At 44.8% G+C, this 12,805-nt stretch overlaps 1 protein-coding gene and 1 long non-coding RNA gene across 4 annotated transcripts in view; one reads left to right on the top strand and one right to left on the bottom strand.

Annotated features, from left to right (window-relative positions):
• HNRNPLL (heterogeneous nuclear ribonucleoprotein L like) overlaps window positions 1-12,805 on the top strand; it is a 253,232-nt gene that overhangs the window by 99,677 nt on the left and 140,750 nt on the right. Inside the window, exon 13 of one of the 3 annotated variants that reach the window (XM_056567444.1) lies at window positions 8,978-9,410. The exons of 1 other annotated variant lie outside the window; for it this stretch is intronic. In XM_056567444.1, coding sequence (XP_056423419.1) covers window positions 8,978-9,033 — 56 coding nt within the window. In that variant the 3' untranslated portion in view covers window positions 9,034-9,410. Of the gene's footprint in view, window positions 1-8,977; window positions 9,411-12,805 lie in introns of those variants that run through there. One more of the 3 variants, XM_056567441.1, reaches the window with a different exon arrangement.
• LOC130362636 (uncharacterized) overlaps window positions 1-12,805 on the bottom strand; it is a 94,339-nt gene that overhangs the window by 41,789 nt on the left and 39,745 nt on the right. The window lies entirely within an intron of this gene.

Here is a 12,805-nt window from a genome sequence, read left to right as displayed (position 1 = left end):
CATAAAACATTTATTTTTCAAAAAACGTGATGATCATAATCAGAGAACAGCAATGACTGTAGCACAGAGAAAGATTGTAAGTATATTTTCTGAAGGTTACAGCAGTCACCAATCAGTAGGAAGTGTACAGGCCTTTGCTTTGAATGACTTCAGCACATCTATGCCCCCACAGGACATCACTAGTCTCTCACACTGCTCTAGAGGGATATTGGTCCACTCTTCTTCCAGTCTCTTCCACAGTTCTGTGACTACAACAGTCACAGAACTGTGGAAGAGACTGGAAGAAGAGTGGACCAATATCCCACTAGAGCAGTGGGTTTCTTGGCCGTAACTTTGTCACCAAGTATTTTCCAGAGGTTTTCTATTGGGTTTAGATCAGGACATTCCCCAAACCATGACACTTCCTCCTCCACCTTTCACTGACTTCTTTACACACTTTCCCCAGTTTATCAACGAACGTAATGTTTCCCATCAGACTCAAATAAATATAACTTTCTTTCATCACTAAAATGAACTCTGGACCACTTCTCTTTCCACACAACATGCTCCTCAGCAAAGGTGAGTCTAGCCTTTTGATTCTTTCTTCTAATGAGAGGTTTGGTCACTGCAGATTGGGCTTTCATTCCAAATGCTCTTAAACGTTGAGACAATGTATGACGAGATCCTTACCCTGTTCAGTGCTGAACTGGCGAGCAATTCCTGCTGCAGTTTTGAAACGATTACCCATGGAGATTATCCGCATTATCCTGTCCTCCCTTACATTTGATGCCTGAGGAAGCTGTGCAAGTGCAGAGAAACTCGTTGCATCTTGGTCAATAAAATCCTCTTTTATCCTCCATACTTTGTCGTGGTTGGATGGGCCAGATTAAGGCTGCCTGGAAGACTGCCCCACTGTTCTGACCACTGGTCCGGGGACCGGGGTCACGATCTACTGTTATGGCCTATGGACCATACCAGTAGGTCCCGGGACTGTAGGAGCAGAGGTCGGAACACTGAAGATAACATGCCTCTGATAATTTACCATGCGCGCGCGTCCTCCTCGATGCTCCGCTGTTCTCCTATGGGTGCACGCACGGGACGTCAGTGACGTCCTTGCGTGCGCTGCCTCCTGGCGGCTCCTGCGTTTTTAAAGTAAATGCGGGGGCCACTGCAGAGAGGTAACCGCCGGGACATCCTTGTGTCCTGAAAAGATTTTTTCGGGACACAGGGATGTCCCGAATGTGACGGGGCCTGGAGCAGGTGCTCCATGAGCGCCAATGATGATCCGGCCCTGGTGGTCGGTCAGAGCCGTTTAAACCGGGTCCCTCCTCAAAGCCATCACTGTCCACTGCATATACCAGTAACCGGAGGGCAGAAAACAACCTACTATTTGTATGCTATCATGATTGTTGTATATGAAGCTACACATCCACCCAGTCATTCTCTTTTTACCGCACACTGGGGCTTAACAATATTACCCTATGGAACACTTGTTTTTCTACTCCCTTAAATTTGTCTTTTGAGGGCGACCAGCCTTTTTGAGGGATTTAAATGAGTTTGTGATGTTGTAAAGATGCCATATTTTAGAAATCACAGACTTGGAACAAACAACTTCTCTTGCTATGGCTGATAGGGTCAGCCCTTTGGCCGTCATCTGGACAACCAGCTGCCAAAGGGTTTCACTTTGGAACGGCACACCATTTTTGTGAAAACTTGAAAGTTAGACTGCCAGTTAAATAGGGTTTGTCAGATCATTAAGTTAAGACCAGTTGCCAGATTAACACCAATAACTTTCAGGTATCTGAAAGTGTTCTCTAATTTTGATCAGTGTTTTTTTTTTAAATCTAAATTTTTATTCTGTGCTTAAGCTTAATTCATAAATTGTATTTATTCTAAACCCCTTAAGGACGCAGGACGTATATTTATGTCCGCGGTCGGCTCTCATTGTGTTAAGCTATCAGCAACCAGGACCCGCGGCTAATATCGGACATCGCCGATCGGGCTGAGTCAAAGGTATAGTGAGGTCAGCGGTACCCAGAAGCAGCTCCATCTCAGAAAAGGCCGGAGTCACGTCAAGAGAGCCAAACTGTGCCACCACCGTGTGTCTCAGCTGGAAGTACCGAAACTGGGCACTCCGAGGGAGATGGAAGCGGCCACACATTTCTTGAAATTATGGGAAAGCAGGAAACTCCCCTAACAAGTGCATGGCAAATTTGACTCCATGAGCGCTCCAGAACCCGGCAACCTCCAACTCCTGCAGGTGCTCAAAGTGAGGATTCCCCCACAGAGGTGTACTGGGAGACATTACCGGTAGTGGAAAGCGTCTAGAAACCAATCACCACACCTCAGCCACAGTTCTAATAGGGGTCAACAACCTAGAAGTAGGAGTATAACTGTAGAGGGTATTGGTAAATGTTTTATACGAACCCATGAGAGCTCCCGCTAGAGCAGTAGAAGCGTTCACCAAATCCAGGTCGATCCACCAGGCAGCATACACCAGTTGAGAGGCTAAAAAATAATTGTGCCTGTTAGGAGCAACTAAGCCGCCCTTCAGTTTGGACACCTGGAGCAGCGCCTGACCTGGTCGCGGAGGTTTTAAATATATTTAATCCTGCAAGCCAGGGACAGGGGTAGAGGAGACCAGGCCTGCAGTTTAGCCATCACAGACAATAACACTGGATCTAAATTCAACTTAACATAGTCCTTCACACCAGCAGAAACCTCCACTCCCAAATATTTAAAGTGAGAGGCCGCCTGCAACCCATTAGGAAGTGATGGGATATGGACCGCCGTCACAGACAACGGCATTACGGCAGATTAGGCCCAGTTGACTTTCAGACCAGAAAAGGAACTAAACTCGTCCAGGAGAGCAAATAGGGCCACCAGGGAATTACAAACATCTGCTAAGTAAACTAAAGTATCATCAGCATACATGGACACCTTTTCTTCCGGAGAACCTCTACAAACCCCATGAATATTGGTAGATGCTCGGATGGCCGCAGCCAGGGCAAACAAAAAAGGAGATGGGGCACCCCTGCCTCATCCCTCTACCCAGCTGAAGGGAGTCAGAAACCTCCAGATTGGTGCGCACCCTAGCCCTAGGACTATCATATAACAGCTGTACCCACGCCTGGAACCGTGAACCAAACCGTAGGGTCCCCAAAACCCCCCCGCGAATACAGCCATTCCACAGAATCAAAGGCTTTATAGACATCCAAGCTAACCACATATATCCCCCTGAGGCATCCCCTTCTCCCGCAGCTATGTTAAGGTGCAGTCTTTGTACACTGATGTCCGTAGCCCTCCCTGGCATAAAACCTGTCTGGTCAGGATGGATGACAGCGGCTATAACCCTACGCAGGCGATTAGCCAATACTTTAGCCAGGAGTTTGATATCTACATTGAGGAGAGAAATGGGTCTATAGGAATCATTTAGAGTCGGATCCTTTCCTGGTTTGGGAAGAGCCACAATAAGGGCCTCTCTCATGGAGTCAGGGAGCCTCCCAGTCTCCTGGGCCACACTAAACAGATTCCTTAAAATAGGGATTAGCCGCTCCACATTCGCCCTGTACCAGTCACCAATCATGCCATCCAACCCCGGGGTCTTTCCCGAGATTTCCTCAACGGAGAAAGGGGCATCCAACGTGACAGCCTGAGCCGGATTTAAGGGTGTTAGAGGCAAACTCATCAAAAAGGACACTAAACCCGCCAGAACATTCGGTAATTGAGAGATATAAAGAGCACTATAGAAATCCCGAAACACTTTTATTAATAACTGGGTCAGTTTCTAGCATCCCGGATGCCCCCCTAGTACATGGGATAGCAGCGACAGGCCTACTCTCCCTAGCCAAGTACGCCAGCAGCCTACCATTTTTATCCCCAAATTCAAAAAATGCCGCCTCCCTCTCCACCAGTTTTTTTGAATCTTCTCCTTCTGAAGTATGAGGAGAGCCCTTTTAACATTCAACTATTTACTTTCATTGTCAGGGGAAGGATTCCTCACCACCTCTGCTTCCAAAGCCCCAACCTGCAAAGAACTTTCTCTAGCCGAGTAAGTCCTCCTTTGCCCTGAAACCCCCGCCATAAAGGCTCCTTGAACATGCACCTTATATGCGTCCTATTGTACTAACTGATAAGGGTGAGACATATTATTATGTTCCCAAAAACAATTATGGGCTTCTAGCAATGATGCCTCAACTACCTTCTACTGCAACCAGCCAGGATACTACTTCTCCTGCAACCAGCCAGGATGAATCTGCCAGACCATAGAAGACTGACGAGGGCCCAAACCCAAGGACAATACGAGAGCTGAGTGGTCAGAAATCCCCCTAGTGGTGTACCGGACATCTTTTATCAGAGGTAGAAGATCAGAGGAGGCATAAGCCAGATCTATCCTGGAAAATGATTTATGCACTGCCGAGTAATAGGAGAATAACCGGTCAGAAAGCTGCTTCCAGCGCCAAACCTCAGTCTGCGGCACCAGTGTGATTGACACCCGGATCTTGAATCGCATTGAAGTCACCAGTTTGGACGTGATATTTTCTAAGACCTCAACATGAAACGGAGGGGGGACATACACAGACACCAACAGAAAACAAAAGGAGTGTAGGGAACACTGTACAATCACAAACCAACCAAAATTATCACAAGCCACCTGATCAATGACCAGGGGAAGGGACTTAGTTACCAAAATAAAGACTTCCCTCTCCGAGAACGAATAAGTGGAGTGATATGCCCTCGCTATCCAAGCCCTCTTCAGTTCAAGTATTTTCTGACCAGTTTAGTGAGTTTCTTGTAAGCAAATCAGGTGTGGGAACTGCTTCTTGACAAAATCCAGACATAGAGCCGTTTGAATTTGGAGTTAAGGCCCCTAACATTCCAGCTCATGATTTTAAGGGACCCCATTTAACCATACCTGACCACACCATCGGCAGTATAAATGCCATCAGACAGGAAACACCTGCCCCCCCCCCCCCCCCCCCCCCCGAATTAGTTGAGCTGAAGGCGCACCTGGGAAACAACACCACCACCCGAGGGACTCCGGGAACACACACACACCTTGCATAACACGAGCTACACAAAGGACAGGACAGACAGACAAACCAAATACATCCCAAACAATACACTGTCTGACGCTAAAACTCGTGTAGACCTAGACCCTGAAACACTAACCTAGCGGAGGTAGCAAAAGTCCTAGTGACCTAAACAGTCCCACACCATCCAACCCCATTGAACTAAAAGAAACTAGGGCCAACTCACTAAGGGACCCATTATGAAGGCCAGAGAATGTAAAGAAAAAGTCCATGGTCAAAACTCAAGGGGGGAAACTAGAAGAAACATCCTAAAGGAGAGATCCTAACCCCCTACTCTCGCTAACTTAATACATTAAAGGGGTATTCCACGCCAAAACTTTTTTTTATATATCCACTGGCTCCGGAAAGTTAAACAGATTTGTAAATTACTTCTATTAAAAAATCTTAATCCTTCCAATAGTTATTAGCTTCTGAAGTTGAGTTGTTGTTTGCTCTCTGATGACTCAAGTCCCGGGAGCTGTGCAGTTCCTATGGGGATTTTCTCCCATCATGCACAGCTCCCGGGACGTGACAACATCATTGAGCTGTTAGAAAGAAAACTTCAGAAGCTAATAACTATTGGAAGGATTAATATTTTTTAATAGAAGTAATTTACAAATCTGTTAAACTTTCCGGAGCCAGTTGATAGATAGATAGATAGATATATATATATATATATATATATATATATATATATATAGATATATAGATATATAGATATATAGATATATATATATATATATAATATAAAAGGTTTTGCCTGGAATACCCCTTTAAGGCAAAACCAAGGATCTTTATAACTGGTCAGTCCGAAGGGACCGCAGCAGGAGCCGCGTCCACCCACTGCAGAGCCACTGTCTGAGACGTGAAGAATCGGGTGTTTGCCCCATCCACCACATGAAGATGGGCCGGAAACAGCATGGCATAGCGGTAGCCCATAGAATGGAGGCGGCTACGGACTTCAGTGAACTTGTTCCTCTGGTTACGCAGCTCCACTGAGAAATCCGTATAAAACGCCACCGTGGTATCATTAAAATGTACTTCTCCTTTAATGCGCACAGCTCTCAGGATATCGTCTGTCTCTGTAATGTACAAGCTTTGCCAGGAACGGTCTAGGAGGAGCCCCCGGCAGGGGGGGGTCGAAGCAGGACCCAATATGCCCTCTCCACCATAAAGTACGGTGAGAAGGTATCAGAAGGCAACCATTCCTTGAGCCAGGTCTCCAGAAAGGCCACCGGGTCCGAGCCCTCCGCTTTTTCGGGCAGGCCCACCAGACAGATATTATTGCGTCTCAGTCTGTTCTCCATGTCGTCTGCCCTGTCAAGTACAGATTTGATTTGTCACTGCATGGACGTCAATTGCGCTGGGATAGGTAGGAAAGGGGGGGGGGGTGAGAGCAGCATCTCTCTGAACCAGGAAAGCCAGGAAACATAGGAGGGGAGGGAACAGGAGACAAGCCCTCCGCCACCCCCCGAAGACCTCGTACATTGGCTGAGAGTTCTAGCAGCGCCTGCAGAGACCTTAGAGACCAAAGGAGTAGAGGTGCAAGAGTCACATCCAGCATGGTCACCGGCAGGCGGAGGACCCTCATCAGAGGAGCGAGCCCTCATCCTCTGTGGACTGTCAAATATAATGTTAATTAAACCACACAATCAATGGCAATGGTAATTTTGGTCACTTTATATACCCTAAAAAAATTATAAAAAGCAATCAAAAAGTCCCATCAAAACAAACATGGTACCGATAAAAACTACGGACCACGGTGCAAAAAAATGAGCCCTCATACTGCTTTGTATGCGGAAAAATAAAAAAGTTATAGGGGTCAGAAGATGACAATTTTAAACATACTAATGGTGCATGTAGTTATATATATATATATATATATATTTTTTTTTTTTTTTGTATAATAAAATAAATCTACATAAATTGGGTATTCTTGTAAACGTATGGACCTACAGAATAAAGATATGGTGTCCTTTTTTTACCGAAAAGTACAGTGCGTAGAATCGGAAGCCCCCAAAAGTTACAAAATGGCATGTTTTTTCAATTTTGCCCCACAAATATTTTTGTTTCTGGTTTCGCTGTAGTGGTGAAATGATTGATAGTACAATTGGTGGTGCAAATAATAAGCCCTCATATGGGTCTGTAGGTGCAAAATTGAAAGCCTTATGATTTTTAGAAGATGATGAGGAAAAAAACAAAAGTGAAGAAACGCTGCATCCTTAAGGGGTTAAAATACTGCTATTTTACTCATTTTAGCATATATTCACATATGACTACACTATGACCTTGACATTTAGGGAATTGTGGGTTGCTCGCTAATTTTGATCTCCAGTGTATATGTCAATAAAGATTGTTATATTGTATTTTTAACTATGGTGTGGCTTTTAGTGTGCCTTCTTTTCTTGTATTTGTGTATTGTCAAAAAAGGGTAAGGGTAAAAGGTGGCACCTTCTATGGCTATTGAAGCTGAGCCTGCTTACGTTTTGTTATATGCTCTGTAGAATGTGTCAGAACCCGAATTCCAGCTAGGGTTGCAACTGTTGTGCAAATTTCTCAATATCTGATAATGATGCTTCAGTCACATGTTGCATAAAACACAAACCGTTTTTTTATTTATTTATTTTATTTTATTTTTTTTAAATTTCAACGCATTTTGAGCCATTTACAGGGCCCTTCCTCAGGCATCTTGGCATGTCGAGCCTGGAATCATGCAGTGTCCATTGTGTTCTCACTTAATGCTGCTCTGTATATAAAAAGAACAAATGTGATATATTTACCTTTTTATTTCACAGCCCATACACAAGAGTGGCGCGGTTTATCGGAGTATTTGTTCTAATCCGATCTTTTAAAAGTGGTTGTACAGTGACCCCCCCCGACCTACGATGGCCCCGACATATGATGAAATCGACATACGATGGCCTCTCAGAGGCCATCGCATGTCGATGTCAGCATCGACATACGATGCTTTTTTATGTCGGGGCCATCGCATTAAGTGCTATCCGGCAGCGCCAAATGCTTAAGCTGCTGCCGGATAGCAGCTTAATGTTCCCGGTGTGGTGCGGTAAGTATTTCTTACCCCTCCGCGATGCTCCGGGGGGGCCCTCCGGGTCCAGCGCTGGTCTTCCGGTGTCTTCTCGGCCCTCTCCGATGACGTCAATACGCTGCTGCGCACATCATCCAATAGGAATGGCGTACGCAGCGGCGTAATGACGTCGCTACGCAGGCCCAGTAAGGCCTTGCGGAAGACAGCGGAGGACCGTAGAAGACAGCGGAGGACCGTAGAAGACAGCGGAGGACCGGAGAAGACAGCGGAGAGCCCATCGGAGGCCCGGGGACACCATCTCGAGCGGCGGGGACAGGTGAGTACAGCTTCCTATACTTTACATTGCACGAATCCCTCAACATTCGATGGATTCGACAAAGGATGGCTCATTTGGAACGAATTGCCATCGTATGTTGAGGGACCACTGTACAGTGAAAGAAACAAGGCTTCCTTCTGCCTTAAAATTTAATGAGCAGTAATATGAACTCCTCCCTTCATACTACTGGACTGGTCTCACCCTAAGCAAACAAGAGGGGAGGGAGGGGGGAGCAGAGACTAGATATGGAAGATCTGTGCATTATGGCTAATTATATTTGATTATTTAACTTTTTGACACCATACACAGGCTGTTTCCTTCGCTGGAAGACCATGGATGCGGTGATGTCTTCATGTTAAATTCAGAACACTGGAGTAGCTAGACTGACAGAGACACACAGACTGACTGAGACATATCAAAGTGCTCTGAAGTTAAACTTTAAACATTACTGAGAGGGTGTTGCAAATACATTTTAAACTCCATTCTCTACCCCCCCCCCCTCCCCATGTGTAATGTTGATCCACTGAGTTTTGCTAAAATATTTCTCATTTCATCTTCCCACAGATGGCTCTAATCCTTACACCCTGAAATTGTGTTTCTCCACCTCCTCTCACCTGTGAAACCTGGATCCCAGACGACTCTGAACACCCGCTCTGTTATGTACTCTGCATGACTATCGATGCCTCGCAAGGATTACATGTTTTTGGGTGTTCTGAGCAGCACTACATATTTCCGATACCAATTTACATTGATTTGTTTTTATAATTCTTAGCATTATGTTTAGTGAATGCCAACCATGTTGTTTTGCCTATGCCTCGTGTAGTCTGCTTGACCTCACAATTCCAGGTTTTTATCTCCTATACTGACCTGTTTTATTCAGTATTTTTAAGGAATATATTTTTTTGTCTTTTTTAAATATATGCTAATGGTTATCTTGGGTTAAGGTTAACATGTCACCAAATGTGTTTCAAAATATATATATATATATATATATATATATATATATATATATATATATATATATATATATATATATATATATAATATATAATGAGTATTTAACTCAGGGAGAGTTCACCACTCCTGGTGTGACGGAGCTTTCAAGGGCCACTAAGCACTCCGCAGGCATTCTGGGTAGGGGAATATGCAAATTGGCTCATTACATCACCTTTTCAGGCGATGTTCCCTGGTATCAGCTTAGCTCCAGTTACGGAATATAAAAAGCTAATCGGGATTAATGCCAAGCCAGAACTCTCTCTCCAGAAGGAAAGAGTACCCATCTGCAGACAGCTGTTTTGGGGTACTTGCCCCTCGTCAGAGGGGCCTTAGACCAACTACTCATCCCGTTTAGTTGGTCTGAGGCCCCTCATCTCAGCCAAGCCAGTTCACCCTGCTCTGTACTGACGAGGGGCAAGTACCCCGAAACAGCTGTCTGCAGATGGGTACTCTTTCCTTCTGGAGAGAGAGTTCTGGCTTGGCATTAATCCCGATTAGCTTTTTATATTCCGTAACTGGAGCTAAGCTGATACCAGGGAACATCGCCTGAAAAGGTGATGTAATGAGCTGATTTGCATATTCCTATATATAATATATATACACACAGAATTCTGTCCCTACACTTGTAGCTCCAGGGAAGAATTGCTGTTGGATGGAGGCCTATTCTTGCATCTAATAAAGAGAAGAAATGTCTTGGTGAGATTTAATTAATATGCAAAATTATGCAAATTGCACAAAAAATTGGTTTTTAGAAGCTCTTTTCAGCTTAAAGTGAAAAAGGCAACGCTCACACAAGTGTTTCCTAATAGATTCCACTCTGTAACTGCTTTTATAATTTAGTAAAATTAAATACATGCTAGAGCTAAAAGATTGTATTAAAGTGTTAGATTTTGGGTTCATGCACTTGGGGAAAAAAAAAACAGTGTGCAGGGCTGAACAGAGGCTGTGTGACTGTGTATGTACAGAGAGAATTTTCCCTAGGGGAAATGCTTGTCGAGAATACCTCCATGCATTCAGATTCCGATGGACTATGCCATAAATTTTATTGAAATAGAAAAAGCCTTTAGGGCAGGGTCACACGGGGCGCATCGGCAGCGGTGTTTCACGCTGTGAATGTGCCGATGTCAGTCAGAGAGGGACTGTAGAGCGAGCTTCCGGCTGCGGCCGGGTAGCTCTGTGTTTCCACTCGTAGTGGCAGATTTCCCACTGTAAAAATCTGCCACTACGAGTGGACACACAGAGCTGCCCAGGCCGCAGCCGAAAGCTTGCTCGGCAGCATCTCTCGGACTGCCGTCTGTGAATCCGCATCATGAAACACCTTGCAGATGTGCCTGTGTGACCCTGCCCTTAAAGTAGAGCTGAGCGACTCTGTAAATCTAATGAATTGGCTATCAATTTGTTTACTTCTGAAAGTGCCCCGACTAATATAGTCCTAGGAAATCTCAAAGTGTCATAGTATAGTAAGTCACATCACCCATCAAGAGAAGAAATTCACTGGGGGCTGCACTGCTTGTTGCTTTAAGCTGTCGATAACAGGCAACGTGTAAAGAGCTAGCTAGTTGTTAGTAACAATCTGTGTTCCTTATTGCAACTCTAGTACTTCTTCAGTAGGAAAAATGTTAATGTGTGCACTTGTAGAAGAACTATTACTAGTTATGCCAAGAAACAGTCACAAAATACTGTGTTTTCCCCAAAATAAGACAGTCTTATATTTATTTTTTCTCAAGAGGACACACTAGGGCTTATTTTCAGGGGATGTCTTATGGTACAACAATCTCCATTTCTCCTCCATTTCATGAACCATACCCACCTGGCCTGCTGTATGGTACTCTCCTTCCCATCCGGATGCACCATAGAGTAGGGATCGACCGATTATAGGTATAGGTAATCACGATTTTGGGCATTATCGGTATCGGCAATTACCTTGCCGATAAACCGATAATGCCCCGCACCGCGACCGCCCAACAACCCCCGTCACCCCGCCCCACCGCACCTCCCCGGCCCCATTGCCTCCTCCATCCCCGGTTTTATAATTACCTGTTCCCGGGGCCCACGCTTCTTCTTGCTCCTGCTGCGTCCTGCGTTGCGCTGTGCGCTGTGACGTGCGCGACGTGATGTCACCGTCAGTGCGCACAGTGACAGTTCAGGAGGACGCCACCGGAGCCAGATTTGTAGAGTGGACCCACGGGAACAGGTAATTATAAAACTGGGTATGGGGGAGGCAATGGGGCCGGGGTGGTGCGGCGGGTCGGGGGGGGGGGGCGGTGATAGGTCTCAGGACCCCCGGACAGGCAGGGGGAGAGAAGGGGGTGGCGGCGGCGGTCTATGGCACCGCAAAAGCCACTGCAGTGCATTGATTTAAAGCACCCGCTTTAAATCAATGATCTGCAGCGGTGTCACGGGGGGATAAATAGCCGATAACTTATACCGGAATATCGGTATAAGTTATCGGCCCTAACCTCCACCGATTATCGGTATCGGCCCTAAAAAAAACGATATCGGTCGATCCCTACCATAGAGTACTGGGAGGAAGTGGCTTTAACTATGCCTTTTATGTATTATGTCAACAGTAGTAAAACCTATAGGGAAAGCAATGTAGGCGTTCTTATTTCAAAATAGTTTACTTTAAGGCCGGTGTCACACACAATATTTTTAGGACAAAGCTGCCTTTTTTTGTGGCAGTTTTTCAAGCCAAAGTCAGGGGATTCAAATGTATGGGAAATATAAAGGAAGGGCTTAAACCTGTTGGATACACTCCGGGCTTTGGTTCAGAAAACTATAGTGGAAGTAAAAAAAAAAGCGTGAGTATATGTGCCCAAATTCTTCATAGAACTCCCACTTATTTGTGTATATATCTCTGATACTATATAAATGTGTTGATGTGTAGCATCAGTTGAGCTGATAATACATTGAATAATTGAAGGAATAAAAGTATCTTTTGTGCTAGTAGCAATCAGTATTCCTTATTGCAACTCTAGTACTTCTTCAATAGGACAAATGGTAAAGTGTGCACTTGTAGAACTGTTACTAGTTATGCCAAGAAACAGTCATGAAATAGTAATCCTACTAGATAGATGTTTACTGTGTGCACTAGTGAGGGTGAGACTTGGGTGGCAAAAGCATGTTTTGTGTCCATATTGCAAGCTGTACTAAGTACAGGTATGTAACTACACATGATATATACCCTTTCTCTATCAAGAGTGGGCTGCATTTACACACAGCTTATCTGTTAGAAAATGTGCTTAGAAATTCTGCAACAATGTAAGTGAATGAAGTTTTAGCAAAACTCACAGTATAAAAAAGATTCTAAATGTGCTGCAGGTGGTTTATTCTTTACTTGATGCAGTGGCCAAAAACTATACCTAAATCTGTAATTTTGTTAATGAATAATAGTTG

Source organism: Hyla sarda, chromosome 3 (genome assembly GCF_029499605.1).
Source record: "Hyla sarda isolate aHylSar1 chromosome 3, aHylSar1.hap1, whole genome shotgun sequence".
In the NCBI taxonomy this organism is placed as follows: Eukaryota; Metazoa; Chordata; class Amphibia; order Anura; family Hylidae; genus Hyla; species Hyla sarda.
Note: the sequence above shows the minus strand (reverse complement) of the source record. Positions and strands in the feature narration are given on the sequence as shown.